Below are 20,518 nucleotides of genomic sequence, written 5' to 3' on the forward strand. Positions count from 1 at the left end.
ATCGTTCGAGTAATATTTTATCGCCCAAATACATTCTTATTATATAAATTTCGGTGCTACTCTTCTGTTAGTTTTTGTAGTATGTTAACATAATGCCAGTGTGAAAGATCCATTAATTTAAACTAATAAAATGATAATTAATATGATAATTTTTCACTGGACTATACGATAATTTATCATTTTCCTATACATTTTTTCTTTCGTGATTGTCTCTTTAAGTACCGTAGCAGCTTTAAATGGTTCCAATTTTCTTTATTAAATAATTAATGAAATGATAGAGGATTCACATTAATATTGTGTTTATATGCGCATTTTTATCTTAATACGGTGTTTCATAATTGAATGTATCTCTGGTGAGATAACGATTATTTCATTTAGTATCTGTGAATACCTGGTGTAGATTTGACTACAAGTTCCCACCTGAATTACTATGAAGAAACTGTATTTAGCTACGATTGCCAGTAAGTAAATACTGATTATACAACTGATTATACGATCAATAATCCTGTAATTTATAAAAAAAAAAAAAAAAAAAAAAAAAAAATAATAATAATGAAATATTTATCAGGTAACTTGGGCATGCTATCTTATGGTCTCTGTTTTGGTTGGGCCTCGCCATCGTTACCCGTTTTATTGCAAGACGATAGTCCTATACGTTTAACCGCACAACAAGCTACATGGGTTACATCGTTTCATACCATTGGTGGAACCATTGGTTCCCTTCTCTGTTATTTCATTTTAAACGTGATCGGTCGAAAATGGTCCCTACTCCTGACCGCGATACCAGCGGTCATAGGATGGATGATGATCGCTCTAGCGACATCGGCATGGGTAATTTTATTAAAAATTGTCATAATTCAGTAGCCAGAGTTTTTCAATTGAAAATCTTAACTTAGTTTCGCGGTTTTAGTTTGATCGCGCGATACGTCTAATACTTTAAGCCGTGCAAGGTGATACCGATTATCAGTTTAATCTCCTAACGACTGTTCGTATCACGAAGCACGATTTTTATTTTTTATCCGACTTCGAAAAGGAGGAGGATACTTAATTCAATATATGTATATATATATTTTTTTTCGTTTTCGAAATTCAATTTCTCCTATTCGTTTCTATTCTTGTCTAGGAATTGATGGCTGGAAGATTCTCGTACGGTTTGAGCACCGGTTACGGCTACATATCCGCCACCGTATACATGGGTGAAATATCACCGGCTAACATACGTGGGATATTAACATCCACGTTAACCATAGCTTCGAAGCTCGGGGTGTTCATCGAATGGACGATAGGTCCGTTTCTTTCATTAAGAAACTTGGCACTGGTGTCCTCGTTAGCACCTATTATCTTCATCTTCAGCGTTCTATGGGTACCGGAGTCCCCTTATCAATTGATGCGATCCGAAAGACATCACCAGGCGATTGAGTCACTTATGCAATTAAGAGGAAGCACGGATGTTTCCATCGAGGCTGATGCCATTGAAAAATCGGTCAAGATAGATCTTGCCAATGACACAGGTTTATGGGAATTGTTTAGAGTGTCTGGCAATCGAAAGTGCGTGTATTTTCGAATAATTTCTATGTTCAGGAAATTCGAAAAATTATAATAATTGCTTTTGTTTCTTTTTTTTTATTTATTCCTCAGAGCGTTATTTATCGTATTGGGACTGGTGATAATTCAACAATGGAGCGGTAGCCAGGCGATAATGTCTTACGCCGAATTAATTTTCAACGCGACGGGTGACCAACTGCAAGGTAAATACGTGACCATGATATTGGGTGCTATCCAAGTAGTATGCACTATATTTGGCACGACCGTGGTGGATCGGTTCGGTAGGAGGCCGTTGCTAATGATATCCGCCTTCGGCACTTCCGTCTCGACTTTTCTCGTCGGTTTATTTTTCTTCCTTCAAAATAACGAAACGGACGTCGGCATGATTACTTGGTTGCCTGCTACGGGATCGATACTTTACGTGATCATGTATGCCTTCGGCTTGGCCGCGCTTCCGTTCACCGTGATGAGCGAAGTTTTTCCTACCAACGTTAAAGCTCTCGGTACTGGAATCGGGATGTTCGTTTGCAATGGTTCCGCTGTTATAGTCACATCGATTTATCAAAGTATCGTCGAACAATATGGTATACACGCTGCTTTCTGGCTGTTCTCAACGATCAGTCTTTCAGGGGTCGTTTTCGTATTTTATTACATGCCCGAGACGAAGGGAAAAACGTTACAGGAGGTGCAGGAGCAATTGCACGGACGATAATTATTGTAAATATTATTAGAAAATTTTGTCTTTGAAAGAATATGAAACTCTTGTTTCGTGAATGATTATTAAATGAACTTGAAATATTAATTAATAGTAAAAGGGGAGGTTACCGTCAAGATGTATGAAAAATGCGTGAAGTTTTGGAATTTCTTTTTGATATAAAATAAATACTTTTCGATATAGGTTTCAACGTAATATATTCTTGTATAATTGAAAATTAAATTTCAATTTTGTTATGAAAAAGAAGTCCAAAGTGACGGCTCTAGTTCCCGTCATATAGTAAATAAATGCACAACGTGTTTTGCTCTACGCGGGGCGCTCCACAGCCTTGTTAGTTTATCTGAACCAAAAACGGATTCAGAATTACTAAGCTAGAATAAATTTGAGGGGCCTTACCGTTTTTCATTTTCTAACAATCCCTTGGATAAGAAAATGGCAGCCGTTTGAAGAAAAAACAGAATTTTTTTGCTGTTTTTTTTTTGTTCAATAGGCGAAAAGAACATTTGTAAATTAATTTTTAACAAAAATCGCTTCGTCATGGCCCCGCAAATTGAATTTTCTTTCAATTGGCGGAGGATTCATGTGAATCGGTTAATCCGATGAAGCTGTAGAGCGCCCCGCGCTCTAAGAAATGCTGTTTCGAGAAAAACACATTTAAAGTTTAAAATTCTAAGAAATCGTATTTAATGTTTCTTTTTGACAACTTACATTTAATCAGCTATTCCAGCACCATACATAGGCGTTCTAAACACTTTAAGGATGCAAATTATGTAAAAAAAAAGAAAATCGAATTTACGGTATGAACGGTATTACGAAAATGAACGGTAACCTCCCCTTGTGCGTATTTTGATAATAACGAAAATTTGAGAAATTAACGATAAACGATTTGTTTAGATTATGTAAATCGCTGTCTGATCCACGCTGCTCGTTACTACTGATGCTAATTGCATGCAAGCTATTACTACTGGCAGTAGTCATTTCCCGATGTTGATCAGTCGTATAATACATGTGTCACGTGAAATTACATAATCAACAAATTGTTATTCTATTCATGTTTCCACCCTTATTAATGTTTCATCCCCTTAATTGTGTTATAAGATTATTTAGTAAATTATTCAAAAATTTAATTGTATAAATTCTACGTTGAATATTTGAAGAAAATTATTTCAATATCGAAGTTCGGGAAACGGTGCGTTATTAAAAAATTTTAGAAGATTATTCCATCACTGTTACCTTTTTCTTTTTCCAATTTTAAATTGAAAATAAACAAGCACGTTTTACTCGGAACAAACGAATTAATACCTTTACACGATATATTGTGAATAACAGGCTGATATTTGCATATAAGCATATTTCTCTGTATGATAAAAATATTGTGCAGATGAAATTTCTCCGAATTAATTGAACGTAAAGGGATAAACATTCGACGTGGAAAATGAAATAACGTTAGGTTGCTCGCAGCTCGTATTACTTATCATGCAAACAATCAATTCCGTTACCTACAGTGTAAATTGCAAATAAATAGATGACCGTTTGAGATCTGCACGCAAAAGATGAATACCATTTTATTTGCATTTTATCTGTAGGTACTTACCATCCGTATCGAGTACCCTTTGCAATTGTTATTAATTTCCTGAAAATCGAATACCTGTACAAACGTATTCACTATTTATTTTCATTGTAATTTTCATTGTAGGTCGTCGTTGAAAAATAATAATCATTGTTTTAAAAAACCACATAAACGATTTATTGAAAATGTTTAAACAGCCTTTTAAAAGTTCTCTTCGGGATCTATACAAACAGGTACTGTAATACGATGAAATTTATAATCATATGTACATCGAAGAATACGAGCAGTCTGAGAATCGAAAATATTTCATTGTTGGTATAAATATGTATTTCAAGTATGCATAAAGTATGCAATCGTAGATGCGTTCTCATCGCAACTCTGAAATTCGTCCCCGATCAGTTTCGAAACGTGGATTAAATCGAACAATTTTCGAACGATAACCATTGATACGTCTATCTTCGTTCGAAAGATCGATGCTCATTACCACGACGATAGAATTGTCATATTTGTGACGTTAAATATTGATCGGCAATGGCGTAAATATTTATCCTTAGATTCGACCCGACCAAAAATTCTTTTGCTTCTGCTCCCCGAGAAACTTTGCAGAGGCGGATCCATTTATACGTTGTAGGAGGTAAAATAATTATTTTAGGGGATTAGGAATTTCAGAATTTTAGAATTTTAGAATTTTAGAATTTTAGATTTCAGAAATTTAGAAATTTGAAATTTTCGAAATATAGAAATTTCGAATTTTTTACTAAAATCATAACTCGCGAAGTTATTCACCCCAATCTAGAATCCGCCTGTGAAACTTTGTACCTTGATTTACCACCGCGGTGACATTCCAAACTTTCTCAATTTCCTGTTCTAACGTCAATCTGATTTTTCATTGGTAAAAACCGTGGAGTTGCAACGAAAATCGTGACCGTGGACGACAAGCAGGCAACATTATCGCGATCGTGGCACGAAACTCGGACAATTATCGGAGAACCGATGACCAGATTCTATTAGTTGGAAGTAATTCGCGGGGGCCGAATCCGTCGATAGAGCAAACTGTCGACATTCGCTGTCGAGGATCGCTTTCATCGAACCACTGTTACGACTGGTAAAACGACCACCATCGGTTATCGAACTTGTATCCCGATGGTGCTCTTTACGAGGATAAATTATTCATTGAATCGACCGTAGTGGAAACGTTCTACGAATGGGCAAAGAAAACCCGTAAAATGGCAACAAGAAGCTGTCATGATCATTGACACGGGACAGGGATGGACAATGGTTTCAGGTGTATCGTACTTCGGTCATTTTCTGAGATTGAATGGATGGATCGATCATCGTTGGGTCCGATGGTATCGCGTATTCATTCTCCGTCTCCTTGTTGGCTACCAGCATCGTGATCGAGCTCTCTGAAACACACAGAGTGAAAGATCTGATGTTTCGAAATAGCCTTTGTATTTAATCAAAGAAGCTCTGCAACAAGTGTCGTCAAGAAATATGCATAGAAAATAATAAATTCGTTGCACATCGAACAGGCTAATTTCGAAACATTGAAAATTTCATATAAAAGTATGAATCTACCAGATTTTCCTTTCTGGCTGTCCGACGCTGTATCAGGAAACTGGACGTGCTTTCTCGACGATTTACCAGCGACGGGACTTTTCTCCGACGAGACAGTATTTTGGCCCGTAGGACTTTGCGTCGGTGTTGCGGTTACTTTGGTTTCGTTGTTGGTCGCTGCTCGTCGAGAACTCAAACAAGAGGTGGCGGTTGTAGTCAGCGGATGTGTGGCGTATCTGACTGCTGGAACCTTTAAAGAACACTTCATAAGGTCCATTTTATAATTAACTTCCTGCAGTTCTATCGCTTTTGTGAAGATAACGAGAATCTACCGAGTATGTACCGTGCGTCGCCGACTCTCCGGACGAACGTTTTCCGAACCTTTCAAGGATTACCTTACGAATTTCTATCGAACCTGTTATCCGAATGCACATCGCGAGTCATATTATGCATATTAATTTGAACGATACTTGTTTGGGAGGGCCTTCGATACGAAAGGGCATCGCGACGTCAAGCGCCCTTTGTACAAAGGTAATAATACGAGTCCATCCGTACATTGATGCGAATGTATAACGTCATTGGTGACACAATCTACATTAATCAATATTCCTGGTCATGATCGAGTTTTCTCTTGGGATGCACTTCTGATTGCACCTTGCTATTTGCAATATTGCATTTCTGATAAATAATTTAAATCTGAAGAAACTAACGTTAGATTTTTAATGGAATATCTTTATTAATAGCTGTTTCATAATTGTCGTTAAAAATAATGGTGTTCAGGAAGTGTCTTTTGTAAGGAGTTGGAGGACAGTCGTTTGAATTCTAGAGATAAGGATTTAAGAGGGTTCTCTGTGTAATTACAATGCCAGTTCGAAGTTGTCTGGCACAAATCTCATTATTTCTCAAGAAATTAATGGCACGGGAGATTCCGATGTTAAATCCGCAAGGGAACTTCGGATCTGTTAAAATCTCGTACATTTTACATAACGTGCTTTCACCCGTGAACTTGGCTCTGATATAACAAAAAAAGGCAACGTTTCTATCAAAAAATCACGAGGATAACAGTTATCCTGTATTAAGATAACAAAATTGGATGTTATCGATACTCTTAAGAGCTTTTCGTATTGGAAGTCCAGCGATTTTCTGGGGAAAAACAAAAGAGGATATCATTTGATCCGACTTTTTGTGCGTTAGATTACAATGGTATCACATTTTCATTGATTCTACATAATTGTTTGTTACCGTACCAAACGACGGATATTATAGTGTAACGTTTCCAGATTCTCCGAAACTTTCTTTTATTTTTTTCCCCGAAGCTTTTATCTAATAATTAACTTTAGGTCCAGTTTCATCTATTAATATATGATCAGAATCCATTTCTATTTCTCACGAATGGAACTCGAAACTTCGCAGATATAAATTAGATAATAACAATTGGAAAATACGGTTAGTACACTTAACTTTTCGTCCCTTATCCCTGTCCTGTTCCCGTTGAGACACTCTCAGAATACTGACCCTGTATTCGTAGTCATCTGCGGCTGTGCCTCGACCGTTCGTATATTCTTGATACTGGGAGATCACGCACAACAGGGAATATATCTGAAGTAAAGGATACGTTGGAATATAGCCCGATAAATTGTCTCCTCCTCGTCCGACAACCTAACAGATTGTTTCTACTGATATTTTATAACTGATATTAAAAGATGAAATTAACCAAGTTTCATCCACACCGCGAACTATGATATCGAATTTTTTAAGACGATGACGTTAATGTTTAATAAATATTAAATATATGGACTGAAATCCACTCACGTTCAAACATAGAAGAAAGAAGTTCAACGTGTACAGCATCACTTTGGTCGGGTCAAAGGAGGACTGAAACAGAATCACGTTAAAATTAAATCCACTCTGAAATACACCATCCAAACGTATCGTAAATCCATCATTCAGAGATTCCAAAATAAAACACTAATGTCGACGTTTCATAAAAGCACTCGATGAAAATCATCAAAGTGCAAAGTAATCTCGGAAATTTGTCATCGTATTGAAAAGTAAATCGAAAGGAGAGCTTCGAGGCAAAAAGAAAATCGGGTGAAAGCATCGATTTGATGAAATATGGAAACAATTATTCGTCTGGAAAAAATGTATAATCTATCTTTTATGGTGTTTGGAACAAAGAAACCTTTTACTTTTCTTTTTTACCATACCTTCTCTTTGTGTCAATAAATGTGGTATATAATATCAATGTTGCGCGTGGGATGATAAAAAAATTGGAAACTTCAGTTTCAAAAGTCTTTTCAATTCTAATAAAAGCGATCGAGTGTTTCGTGTGCAATTTAATTGAAAGGTATGACAAATTCTTGGCAGAAAATAATTTTCATGATTAAAGTTTCATTATTTTCCAATAAGCTTCGTTGCGTTTCTCTTCTTGTCGCAATGTAAAATTTCGATGAGGAACCGTAACGGTAACGGAAATCGATTACAAGAGGGCAATGAAGGCTGAGGCTTTCTATTATTCGTGGTACGTTCATTGTATACCAGTTGTAAAACGTTATTCAATATCCTGCTAAAAACTTGTGTGGTTGATACAAAAGCTACGAGTAAAACCTATGCTGTACGCAATTTGCATATCATTTTCCTTTCCTTTGTTAACAAAAGATTGTATTACGTCAGGTTACGAGTAATATTATTAAAACGCCCGAGAGTGAAAGAAACTTGAAATACATTTTTCATTTTTTATAGAAGAGAAGTTTTATTGAAAAATAGATCGTTTACTGAAACAATTGAAAATGTACGCTTTTTCATTAGAGAAATTCTACCACAAACATTGCAAAGTGTGCGGATGGCTATCATGAAAATGGAATCGAGGATATTTCCAATCGATTCCCGATAGTTTGCCTGAAATTTTATTACAGCCAAAGACTGAAAGGAAAAAGAGAGGGAGTAAAAAAAATCAGTGACACGCGCTTTCTAGTCAAGGCAAAATGAAAAAGAGAACACCAACAACGATTTTGCATTACGCAACGATCCTTCGTTGCCGTTCCTTTCAACGTCGATGTTCGAACATTTATCCATTCCATATTAATCAATCGTTAATCAATCATTACGTCTCGGCAAGAAATAATAATCACTGTCCCACTTTTCATGCAAGAAAAGACGATGTCGTTTGATGTTCGTGCAGAAAAATGAAAAAATGTTTCGTTCTACCCACGTCCAGCTCTTTTAACAAAAGAGGTGAATGTGATGGTTGTAAGGACGTTAATGAAGATTGCACGATGCTGTTGGACGTGTTGCCATTCTGTACGCGAAAAAATACCCATGGACATTTCCTTGTATGATCCATGTGTTCACACGTTTTATCATCATGCTTCGATGCAACGTTTTTCAATTCCTTTTACACTACCCTTTGTCCTGGCTCGTGTTCTTTCCGAAAAAATATTTCAGTCAATATTTGAATGACCTAGAGCGATTTCGAACTATTGCAACGCGGAGATACAGCCTCGTATAAACGTTTCACCGATTCTGATTCCGCTACGAAATACACGGTATTTCGGGTTCGTGTTCATTGACTCGATTTGAATGGGTTAGCGATGCGATCTCGTGGCCTCGCATACAACCACCAAGTGACATGATACAATTTGCCTAAGGATTGATCCCCGCCGAACGCAGGTGGCTACAGGAATCTCAATTAAGGATCTTCTGACGGAGATACGACGAGAGGATACTAATTCATTCAATTATGTTATTAAAGTAGCCATTTCTCAGTGACGCCCAAAGCATCTGATTTTTATTCGAGCATAATTATGGATCATAGATTTGCTGAGACAATAGTAATTTAAATTTAATTTTACATTTTTATAATTAAAAACGAGTTATTTTAAAATTTGATATTTTAAATCACTGTTTCTAATTATTATTATAATTCAGAATTATACTCGGCAGAATGAAAATTTCCTAGACGCGGTCATTGACGAATTCCCATAACAATTATCTGAAATATTCCTGTATGCTATTCGAAGCTAATTAGTCGGAATCATTAAAAAGTTCGCGAATATGCAAATACGGATCAACCAGCGCCACCCCCACACGTGAACGCCTCTCGAGAGATGTCAAAACGTTGTGGATGCTCGATCGTATAATAGAATGGTCCTTCAAGCATGTCGGAAACATCGAAAAAAAGTACTCGACTTGTCGTGTGCTCTGTAATGACACGGTTCAACCCTTCAGCTTCAACAACAAGGAAAAACGAGTGCTCGAAACGAGGAGAGATTCGGATTGCGGTCCAGTATCCACTTCGTGTTCCATTTTATACTGTACCGAGGATTTTTTTTTTTTTTAAATCGTGAGAGGGTAAGGAGAATTATAATTTAGTAGGAAAGTTTGAAGCAACCCTTGGCAAGGGTGGGTCTAAGAGAGGTGGCAATTACCCTCGAGTGATGCGAAATGTTAATAAACAATGTGCTAATTTCTCACCCTAACAAGTTAGAAATACAAAGGTCGTTCAATGAAAAATTCAAGCGTTATACCAACGGTCCAAAGGTGTGGGTCACGATTGACCCCGGTTCCATCAATCGATGCTTAAAAACTTCCCTTAACTCGACTTATAGTTGGCTGTATAAAACTTCTAAGCCGAAAAGGAATACATTTTTTAAAATATCCCAAAGTTTCCTCAACTTATCAAGGAGAACAAAGAAAGTTTCCGGTTATCGATAAATTTAAGTATTGAACTTGTCAGAAAAGAGAAATCACATTTTTTGAAATATTTCTTCAGAAAAAGAACACGTAAAGATTGTGTAACGTAATACGAGGGGTTGGTCCTCGATCAAGTGGTTTTTATTCGAATAAAAATCGTCGAACGAAGGAGAACCTTTCTTCGAGTAAAAAGCACCCCTGTCCATATTCAACGTTTGAAGAAATTCTCGTTCTCTGGTCGTGATTTAAAGGGAACTTGAAAAACGCAGCTTCGAGAAGAACTGGGTCGAAGAATTCGTAATCGAAAATCGCTACCAGTCTTACCATTTATGGTTGAGAGTTTTATCGAGGCGAGTAAAGTCGATACTTATTCGAGCATCAAGGACGCAATCCTTTGGAAATCGTATTTTCACTTTTCATTCCATATGGGATTCTTCATGGAAAGAGAAAGCTTTCGAGCGACCAAAAGAGCATCGGTGAAAGCTTTTCCCTTCGAGTTCCCAGGGATTCCTTAAATTATCCTTAGACATACCTCTTTGACACGCGACTGGAAGGATCATACGGTTTCTTCTCACGAAGGATGTAGGAATGTTGGCATAGGAACAAAGATACTGAAACAACTTCCTGACTATTCTTTATCGGAAACGAGACACGCGATCTTCTTCAAATTCTTTCTCAAGAAAATCATTATTTTATATGAATTAGAATGAGTTTGGATCTCCGAAAAATCAGTAATTCCCACGTACTCTAAAATTCAAAAATTTCAGAATACCAGAATTTCAAAATTTCTCAGGTAACCCTTCAACCCTTTCGTTGACAATTCCATGCACGGAGACACCCACACGAAAGGGTTAAATAATAGCGAAGAGGAATGCGTAATACTTACAGCAGCGATGAAGAGATACAAGGAATGTCCAATGTCGACGAAACAGATGGTGGTGACGACGATAATCCATGGTATCAGGAAGACACGTTGATCCTGGAATACATCAGTCACGAATGTACTGAGACAAATGTAGAGAAGGAAGGCTGATTTCTAGAGGGTCGTTCAAAGTATCTCTTCTTAACTTTAATATCTTTTCCGTTCCTTTAGAAACATTCGATTCGACTCGTTGCACCTAGCCAACGTGAAACGACCAACATTTTTCCGCGTCAAGTCTACCGAGAGGGTTAAACAGTTCGGACAACTTCTCCGCTAGAAAGGGTTCAAAGTTTCTCCGAACAGTGGAAAGACAATTGTATTGCGTTTTCCTAGAATACCGAGTTTCTCTGTTAAAGTGAAAAAGTAGGACGATTATACAGTCGGAAATGATAATTTTCTTGCCGCTATACTGACAGATTCAATTATATCACCAGCTTTTCCATTTCTGTTCTCAAAACTCTTCTCTTTCAGAAAACTATATTGTAACGTTAAGAGCAAATTAAAACCCCTTTTTTAATACTTTATTGAAAACCTTTTGACTCGTAATTATAGCGTCTGGAAAGGGTTTATAATACAAAGCTTTTATGTGGTCCTTTGTCCGACGAAATTAATTAAATGTCAGTGAAAAATGAGCCTTCATTTTCTTCTTACCACGTAGATACTATAGGGTTTCTTTATTATTAATTTACAAAAAAACTTGATACGTTTGGATATTTTCGAAAGAACCAAAATAAATGAAACAATAACGCGAATTGTTCCAAGGAAATGCAAGAAATGGTAATGTTTATTGTTTCTATATATATTTTCTGAAACTACGGTAAAAATACGACAGGTAAAGTTTCATGGTGCTTATGTAAACCCATAAAGAAACGATTCGCTTCGAGTGCATTTACACAGGCTGGCTGCTTTGAAATGCGATTCGAATCGAGTGAAACTTCTAGTTGGAAAGTTTAGTTGCGTGTGTTGGTGCACTTAAAGTTACCATTTTCTTGGCTAAATCTTATTTTCAAAATTAATGACTGCAAAACAAAACCTTCATTCTCAGAAGAAAAGACTTAACTATAAAGCTAAATACTTAAAGTTACTCTCTCGTTGCAATTAACTATGCTTTGTTAAATATTATCATTAGATATAACAAGGGCGCATTTAAATTCTATTTTAAGCTCGCTAAGTTTCTTTCTTGACGTGAAATGTAAAATCGATCTATGCGGGAGGAATTTTGAACAGAATACACAATCCAGTTACCGTGATCCCCTCTTTGCCATTCTGTTCCACGAACAAAAGATGAATCATTTCGATCAAAGCCATAAACAAGAGGAAAATTGAGGGAAAATTGAAGAAAAAACCGTGCAATCGTGCGAACGTATTGTGTTGGGGATGATGAACATCGGATGACAAATAACCTAACGAAAGCATGGAATAATCTTGGCGAAACGTTGCCATGGTTATTCATGATGGGCTCACTATCGCGGGATAAACGTTTTGACGTCAAATGATTAATGGATGAACAGGTCGATAAGGAAAAGGAACTTTGCGTCAGACCGATGAATTAGCACTGGAATCAAGAGATTGAATTTCCGGAAAATTCTCGTCCTACGATGATAAGGCGAAAATCAATTACCGAAGCAATTGGAAAATTAATTGTGGCATTCAAATCGACCCCTTTTAATTGCAAATTTTTCAGATAAGTGAAATAATTAATTTTTAATATTTTCTAATTGATAAAGGGGACTTTAAAATTCTAAGATTTTAATCTTCCAAATTTCCAAAATTCTAAGATCCTAATATTCTAATATTTCGCGGACTTGGCCTATCATACGGGATAATAGATTACAACGGGCTAATCATCTTACTGCGTTTATTTACTATTGATAATTGGAATAATCTGATCAGATTGTAATAATCTCTATTCTCTATCTTAATCAAACAGTTTACGATTCACGACGGTTCAAATTTTGCATGGTCCTTTGGATATTATGTCAAAGATTCGAAAGCTGTTCGAGCATGGCAGTCAGCAAGCTAACTCCTGAGATTAACTCGCCGAGCTTAATTACGTTAACGTATCACGGATCCTACGGAATCCACTTTGAAAACTTAACTCTCTGCGGGACTAACAGGAACGTTTCTGTAAATCCCTCGACCTGTCTACCCATCGCGGATTGATTTTGAACTTTGCTGCGTAACGACCGGTTAAAAGAAAAATATGGAAAGTACTTGTAAGGTAACGCGCTTTTTATTGACTTTCCTCGCGAGTCTCTTCAGATCTATATCACCTTGATAAAAGCTCGTAAAAGAAGCCGAAGGTTCTTGTTTTTTGATTAAGAGTTCGTCTTTTACTTTTTTAACTTTCAGAGAATTTACTCTACCTTTCTTGGCTTCTATATTCAATTTAATATTTTATTCACAGTAAAATATTAACTCGCGACACGTGTCCTTTTTTCTACTTGTATTTTATATTGAATACTATTTCTAGAAATATTTTCCTCGATTCGACAAGCCAAGATTCTACGCTACCCAGAAAACTGGTGGCTATGCTTTTTCTAGGATGTTGATAAAAATTGCATCGCCATACCCGGAGGGTGGATTTGTCCATCATTTAGGATGAACCAACAGCGGGAAGGATAGGAGGGTGATAAGACGTCGATTACAAGGGACAGAAGAATGATTGGTCGGATTATCTGATACATTGACCCCTTTCTTTTTGAAAACATTTTAAACACTTGAAATGAAATTTTGTTATTCAACTCTTCCAGTAATACAATGCGAAAGCAACTGGCCCATTTCAAAAGTAATTTCAACTTAATTAACCGGGGTCGTTTCCATAAGTTCCCTCTCGAACACCCTCCTGGATATTATTCTCGTCCCTTTTTTTATAATCAATTTTAAGGATCCGAATTTCCAGCCACGTGCTGCACCCATTTCGGACTAAACTTGATAGAGGAGAACATGAAGGAGATCGTGCCCTTCGGTTCACCCTTCGTCGCTTTTCTATTTCTGTGATCCCTTTTCGATGCTAGAAACGGTGATCGTGGGATCACTGGTTACGGATTGTGCTTTTTCATGTCAGAATCAATCTTATTCCCTCTGAGATCCTCCATCCATTTCAAAACCACGTGGCAAAGAAATGGAACATTATTGTTTACAACAGAAAAATATCATCTAGTTGGAGGATGTTTCTAATTAGACCAAGCAAAGAATTTCTAAAAATAAGGGTGATGGATCTCTATGGAAATTCAGATGTCATTCACACGTGGGTGACACGACACGACAGTCGACTGATGATACCAATCTGTTGATCTATTTTCAAACTATTTTTGTCTCCTAATGACGAGAAACTAATTTTGGTAGACCACTCCTTTTCGCTTTAATTTTAATTCTGGGAGGTTGTTGTTGAAATAATGAAGAATTAAATTTACGCTATGGTGACAGTGGTGAAATCTCTTACCTTGCAGAGGCCATAGAGAAGGAGGATACTGCAAATCACACCGCAGCACGAGCATATAAGCAGCGTCACGTTAAACCGTACCGTTGCTGAAGCAACAGAAGCACGTTATCATTAAACTATGTATATTTCTTCCTTTGGTAATTACACATTTGGGAAATTTTATGAATTTTCAAATTGTAATTCTTCTAAGAACGCTAGCGTTAATTAGAAATAGTGGGTTGTGATTTCAAGCAAATACAAGTACACGGGAATATAGCTATTGATTAATGACTTATTAATCTTGTAATATCTATTCCTGTGTACGTACCGTGAATACTGTTATTAAATACTCACTCGGGGATATCGTGTCCGGTTCTAGGAAGCTGGTGGATTCCGGTAAAGAACGATTCCCTCTCAGGTATTGACTCTCCCCCTGGAGTACTTTGCCAGTGGTTAGCGCCAACACGGTAAAGTAAATCTGAAACAGAAGAAACACTAAGGTGTTAGTCATAAATTTTCTTCAATTACGAATCCCGTAAAAATTCTATGCAGCGTGACAAAATAAAAGAATTCTTTCCCTCGTCGAACAGTCACCTGCTTGACATCAAAGCCTATCACTGAACAGCAAATGCCCACTTTTATAGCTCATTTGACATATTTATAAATATGTAAAAAATCGAATTCCCTCTGAGAACAATTAACAGAAATAACAAAATGTTGTTTGATGTACATATACGTGCAAAGATTATCGTACACAAAAGCATCGATTCCGGTTAACCATTTGTTTAATTAAACGATGGTCCCGCTCGTGTATTATCGACAACTTTAATTGTCTTTAAGCATGTCCAATCGATACCATAACCTGATTACCGTTTGAATTTAAAATTGAATTTCTGAGTTTGACCATTCTTTTGCTCTATCCACTTTAGTCCTGGAGTCGAATCGCAATCGCAATTGCTTTATCTTTTTTTCACGCTCAAAGATTTTGCCGTGGAAACAAGGTATTCTGAAGAAATCCAGCTTCTCCATTGGGATCTTACTTCCCAAAAAAGCGACCCTAATGGTCTGTGTTCAGGCAATTTCAAACACCAAGAAGAAAATGTCATACTTTAAATTTTACTCTACTTTGTTTTTGCACATTTTAACTGACGACAGATAAGAAAGATCGATCGTTTGTCATTTTTAATAGCGATTCGTATCAATAACGGCGCACTCGAAGAAGAGAAATCGTTTTCATTCAAAGGAAGGACGTTACCAGCAGCATTTGTCAACATTTATCATTGATTTGACGCGCCATACGAATGACGCATGCACAGAAACGTACACAAAAGTCGCTTCTTCAGAGTGAGTCGCGTATCTTTTTCTCGTCTTTCAAATGATCGATTCTAGGAGGTTATTGAAATTGCTTCTACCCTCTTATCGACTAGTCAGGTCGACCTTGGACCAATTTCCTCATCTTTGTAGGTCTTCGAGATGTCATCAACTTCGAGGTGCCTTCTTTCATTCCCTTTCAGTGGTTATGCTCTGAAAAGGGTTCTTAAATTCGTGGACCGCGTGTTTCAATGAAAATATGTATTTCGCCAAGTTTACGTAAAGCTTCGTACAACTCGTGATCCCAACAGGCCGTTCGGGGCTTTTCAATTACACAAATAGAGTTAATTATTCCGAAAAGCCGGGTATAAGCGGATGACAATATAAAATGATAACTCACGTTATCAATTAGCAAAGATACTTCGCGGTCACGTATCGAATTAATAAAGATTAATTTCAACGAAATTGGAAATAATGGCCCTGTATAATAATTAAAAGAAAATGCTTGATGCGAGGATAACGACTCGTGAAAGGAACAAATCGAATAGTTGATTTTCTTTTCAAAGTATATCTAACCGAAGAAATTCAATAGGGAATTCTTGTAATGGCACACCATTTGCTCTATTGTTTTGCACCATTTCATTCAACCATATCGTATATCGAACAGAAATGGTTCGTGCGATCGAACACGAAATTTTTCACCTTCACAATAGACGGCTCGATCAGTTTCTGCTAGCTTGCCGCAATATAACGGGGCTCAAGTTATAAAAACAAAAAAGAAATATTATTGAGTTGTTCTGGGAATACTCTGTGTTCTGTTCTCCATTCCTTCTCATTTCTTCTCTGGAATTTTTTCCTTCTTTTTTTTCTATGGCAAATATTGTCGAGGGACTGAGAAAGGGAACTCTGCTTGCACAAGAGTACAGACTATAGAGTATAGACTATTCGTTTGTTCGAAAATAAATGTTGAAGTATGGAAACTCTTTTCATGAAAATTTCAGTATTTCACTCTGTATCCGTTTCAAGGGTTAAAAGTGTCCTCGTTAAGACTCGAAACCGAAGACAGCAGCTTCCGGTTTCCAGATTCTAATTGTCAAATCAATTCTACGATCAGTAATTCGAAACTAACGATTTTATCGAATTGAAGACCTTGTTATACACAAGTATACACAAGTTTTGATTGCATCGAAGAATAATATTTTGATTCTACGTAAACGGCATATCGTTGATTAACAGGAATTTCATGCCTCTGCCGATCAACTTTGATCTTAATTAATTTAACATAATCCTGATCATTTCGAGGACAGCAGTATTAAATTACCCGGCGTGGGAAGCGTCAGATATTCCCGATTATTCAAAGAATTAAAACAACCGTGTGATTTCGCACGTTAACGTTTCAATTAAACTGTACCGCCAATGCAACGGGCTTTGAATTACCTGATAATTTCATCCATTTTACCTGATATCATTACATGAGATATAATTAAAAATTTGCGTTTTTTAACCCTTGGAAGATAGACGAGTTACTTTGACCCATGGACACTTTAACCCGACAAAATGCTAGTTTTCTTGTTCAAACGTTCTTCCTTTTGCTTAATAATTAAACGCTGCAAAAGGATTCGCGAATCCTCCTCGTTCGAGGTTGATTTATAATTAAACCTCTCCACTTTACAGTCGGTTCGGGCTTATCTCGAATCGAATAATAACAGAAAATCTTTGGACTAATTTTGTAACTTGGTATTAACCCATAGGTATACGAGATTTTTCATCGTATTTAACAATCGAGAGCAGATCGAAGATTCAATTTAATCCTTTCTCTGATAATTCCTAACGAACTTACGTAACTTTCCAGACAGTGCACACCCTACCCCGAAAGCAGGTATTTCATTAAAAGAGTCTTTCTCCTATAGAGTTAATTATTCTATTACAAAGTTACGGGAAAAATTGTCGATTAAAGAGCACCTGATACTTATTTCAGGGAAACTTGAAACGTTCTTCGTGGATGAATTTCAATTTAATTTAAATTTGCCTATGTATATCTATTCGAAAATTAATTTGTATACAAATTAGTATCGAACGAGGGATATGAAATTTCTGCGGTAACACGACTTCGATGTTTAATCGAAATATTTTTATTCCCTTTTCAAAAACGAAGAAGCCATTCACGATATTTCATCCTCACGGTATGAAGCCCAATAAACGGGGCTGTTTTAACCCTTTTTTTTTCTGCGTTTTACTACGATCGGGTTCGTGTAGACGCGTCTTTATGAGGCATCAAATATCGACGATACAATTTCTCCACCCTCTCCGTGTAATTTCGTTCTAAATGAAATTCGACAGTTTGTTGGCGCCCGATATCCTACGTCCTGCTTGAAAATCGACAACCGTGCCGATTTAATTCGCCGCTTTTTATGCGAACGATCAAATCACCAATTTCATTTTTCCTGTTAAATAACCGATTTGAAAATTTCATCGATATTTATATTTACGCGGAAAAAGTGTGACGTGTAGTTTGGAAAATTAAATATAGTTCCGGGAAAGCGTATCGAGGAACACGCGACAGCGAAATTGGGAATCAATGCCGGAAGTTCGAAACTCTAACCGATCGGAGAATGACACAAATTCAGTTGCAAGAAGTTAATTCTATTTCAAGCCACTGAACGTAATTAACTTTGTTAGCGAGTTATGCTATATGCGTGATCAAGGAACTCTCTGATACAGGGTACCTTAACCCTTTGCTCTGGTCACAGTTTGCTCCTGGATTATCAAACACTTCGTTATCAATTCTTCGACGGGCATTTTGTGTAACGAATATAAGAAAGAAGTGATTGTAGGTGTATAAAGGGCTAATAGAGACATGTGACGCACCCTGTGTGTCTGCTGTCTATACAGTGCAATCAATAACGCACCCTATGCGTCCGATATTGTAATGACACACCACGTGCGTCATATATTATTTTTCTGCTAAAAATAACAGCTGCATAATTTTGCAATTTCATAATTCCATAGCAGAATAATAATAGACCATATACGATCCTTTTACGATGTTCCATCGTAACTAAGCATCTATGGACACGCTAGCAATTTCATAATACCACGCTTGTTTATTGTTGTCGCTTACGACCACGGTGGAACGATAAAATGTATTAATTCTGGCGTCTCACGAAAACGTGAACATTTTTCTCGCATTATACGGCTACCGCGCGAAAGAAAGGAAACCGGCGGACACTGTAATCGCCAGCATTGAACTTCCTGGTATTTCAACGTGTTTATAATATAAAATAACGAGTCTTGTTCGCTAAACATTTCCGTGTTTTCTTTCAATTAATGAGAATGACAGACTGTGAATACTGTGTATATTTACTAAATTTCGAAGGGTTCGAAGAAGGAAATATCGCATTGACAATTTTTCTTTCAATTACATTCAACATTTCCGCTGAAAATAACGAAAGGTTGAAGGTAAACTTGGCACTTTCGATTACGCTTTTGTAAATAAAATTCCGTTCACTTTCCAAGGGTTGTCGGAACGTTCTTTTTAAAACATTTACACCCGGGGGAGAAATATAAAAATTTGCGATAAATTCGTAGCACGTATTACGTTGCCAATATTTCGTGCTCGTTCATTCTTCGGATTAGCAATAAACGGGATAGGTTAACGCGTCTACCTAAAGCATTCCATTGAGTTATGTTTTATTAAATGATACATATTATCGTTTCGATAGCTTGCCGGATCAATAATGCAGTCTGGGTTTAAATATAAACATCAAACATACAGGAATAGAAAAGAAAATGAAATTGAAATTTCAGAGGAGAGGATAGTGATAAAAATATTCAATAACTTACCCCAGAATAAATAGCACAGGCAAAACTACCCCTCCTGACGGACCGCCAGCAGCAACAGGACTGCATGATAGCCATGCTTCAGATGCGTGGTTTGTCCTTCATTTCACATACATACACCCGATTCGAAAAGAATTTATTCTAAACGACTCTGACTACAGGATCGTACGTAATTTGTAACGATATAAATGATGAAAACAAGAAATACGCGGGTTACTACACCGAAACATCCTGATTTCGCGCACGAACAGGTTACGCTCGACCTTCCACGTGCGACGGCTCGATGCTGACTGACGGTTTCGCGCCGGCCGGCGGCGCGAAAACTTTCGGCACGCGCATGCGCACTCGCCTCGATCGGCCAGTTTGTACTTTTCCACCTGGATAACAAGCCTTTATATTAGTTGACACATATCGCATTACCATTGGGGGGGTGGGGACATTGACTTGTACTCACCCGGAAAAGAGGATGATATTCTCATGGGATATGTATAGAAATTCAGCTAATGTTGATGGAAAAAGTTGCGGCTTTCATTAGCTTCGTTACTGCACTTTTGAGTTCCGTCAGGATCCATTCCAGTTAATGATTTTGATATCGCAGTTTTAATGAAAATTCAAGCATTCTCGAGAAGATCGAGGAAAAAAGAAACAACTGGGTCATGTTGGAAATCTACCCTCTAATGGTACAACATACTGAATAATCAATTCCATGGCAGTGGTCTTAAAAAGGAAAGGATATAGAATTGGAAATTTCATTTGCATGCTCATGAGAACTGACCGAACAATAGCCGAGTAACTTTTTAGGGGTATATAGACGATGTTTTGGTTTTTCATTTGAAAATATGTACATACACGAATGCGAACAAAAGCTTGACTTCCTGCTACCGTTGTTTTACGATGCCACTTCCACTTTCGACGATCGTAAAAAGTTCCACGAATGATTTT

The 20,518-nt window shown here is 37.1% G+C and overlaps 2 protein-coding genes across 8 annotated transcripts; one reads left to right on the plus strand and one right to left on the minus strand.

The window, feature by feature from the left end:
• Positions 1 to 50: 50 nt before the first annotated feature.
• On the plus strand, positions 51 to 3,592 carry LOC117606241 (facilitated trehalose transporter Tret1). The gene is made up of 4 exons (XM_076690262.1): positions 51 to 461; positions 569 to 831; positions 1,124 to 1,548; positions 1,639 to 3,592. The coding sequence occupies exons 1-4, from the start codon at positions 431 to 433 to the stop codon at positions 2,255 to 2,257; spliced, it is 1,338 nt and encodes a 445-aa protein (XP_076546377.1). The 5' UTR covers positions 51 to 430; the 3' UTR covers positions 2,258 to 3,592.
• Positions 3,593 to 3,777: 185 nt separating this feature from the next.
• LOC117606226 (uncharacterized) lies at positions 3,778 to 19,872 on the minus strand. Of its 7 annotated transcripts, none has more exons than XM_076690264.1 (8): positions 19,580 to 19,872; positions 14,780 to 14,903; positions 14,447 to 14,532; positions 10,966 to 11,058; positions 7,200 to 7,262; positions 6,903 to 7,046; positions 5,409 to 5,637; positions 3,778 to 5,236 (listed from the first exon to the last, which is right to left on the minus strand). In XM_076690264.1, the coding sequence occupies exons 1-8, from the start codon at positions 19,652 to 19,654 to the stop codon at positions 5,112 to 5,114; spliced, it is 939 nt and encodes a 312-aa protein (XP_076546379.1). In that variant the 5' UTR covers positions 19,655 to 19,872; the 3' UTR covers positions 3,778 to 5,111. The 7 variants fall into 7 exon arrangements, with proteins under 7 accessions (XP_076546379.1, XP_076546378.1, XP_034184364.1 ...); XM_076690263.1 differs by having other exon boundaries at positions 6,849 to 7,046; positions 19,580 to 19,871; XM_034328473.2 differs by having other exon boundaries at positions 6,903 to 6,986; positions 19,580 to 19,868.
• Between the last annotated feature and the right edge of the window lie 646 nt (positions 19,873 to 20,518).

Source organism: Osmia lignaria, chromosome 9, assembly GCF_051020975.1.
Source record: "Osmia lignaria lignaria isolate PbOS001 chromosome 9, iyOsmLign1, whole genome shotgun sequence".
Lineage (NCBI taxonomy): Eukaryota > Metazoa > Arthropoda > Insecta > Hymenoptera > Megachilidae > Osmia > Osmia lignaria.

Coding starts and splice junctions, on each gene's coding strand:
- LOC117606241 (XM_076690262.1), top strand. CDS start 431: ATGAAGAAACTGTATTTAGCTACGATTGCCA. Junction 832..1,123: donor CTCTAGCGACATCGGCATGG/GTAATTTTATTA, acceptor ATTCTTGTCTAG/GAATTGATGGCTGGAAGATT. Junction 1,549..1,638: donor AGAGTGTCTGGCAATCGAAA/GTGCGTGTATTT, acceptor TTTATTCCTCAG/AGCGTTATTTATCGTATTGG.
- LOC117606226 (XM_076690263.1), bottom strand. CDS start 19,654: ATGGCTATCATGCAGTCCTGTTGCTGCTGGCGGTCCGTCAGGAGGGGT. Junction 7,263..10,965: donor TGTATCTCTTCATCGCTGCT/GTAAGTATTACG, acceptor ATTCTGTTTCAG/TCCTCCTTTGACCCGACCAA. Junction 5,237..5,408: donor CAGCCAGAAAGGAAAATCTG/GTAGATTCATAC, acceptor TGTGTGTTTCAG/AGAGCTCGATCACGATGCTG.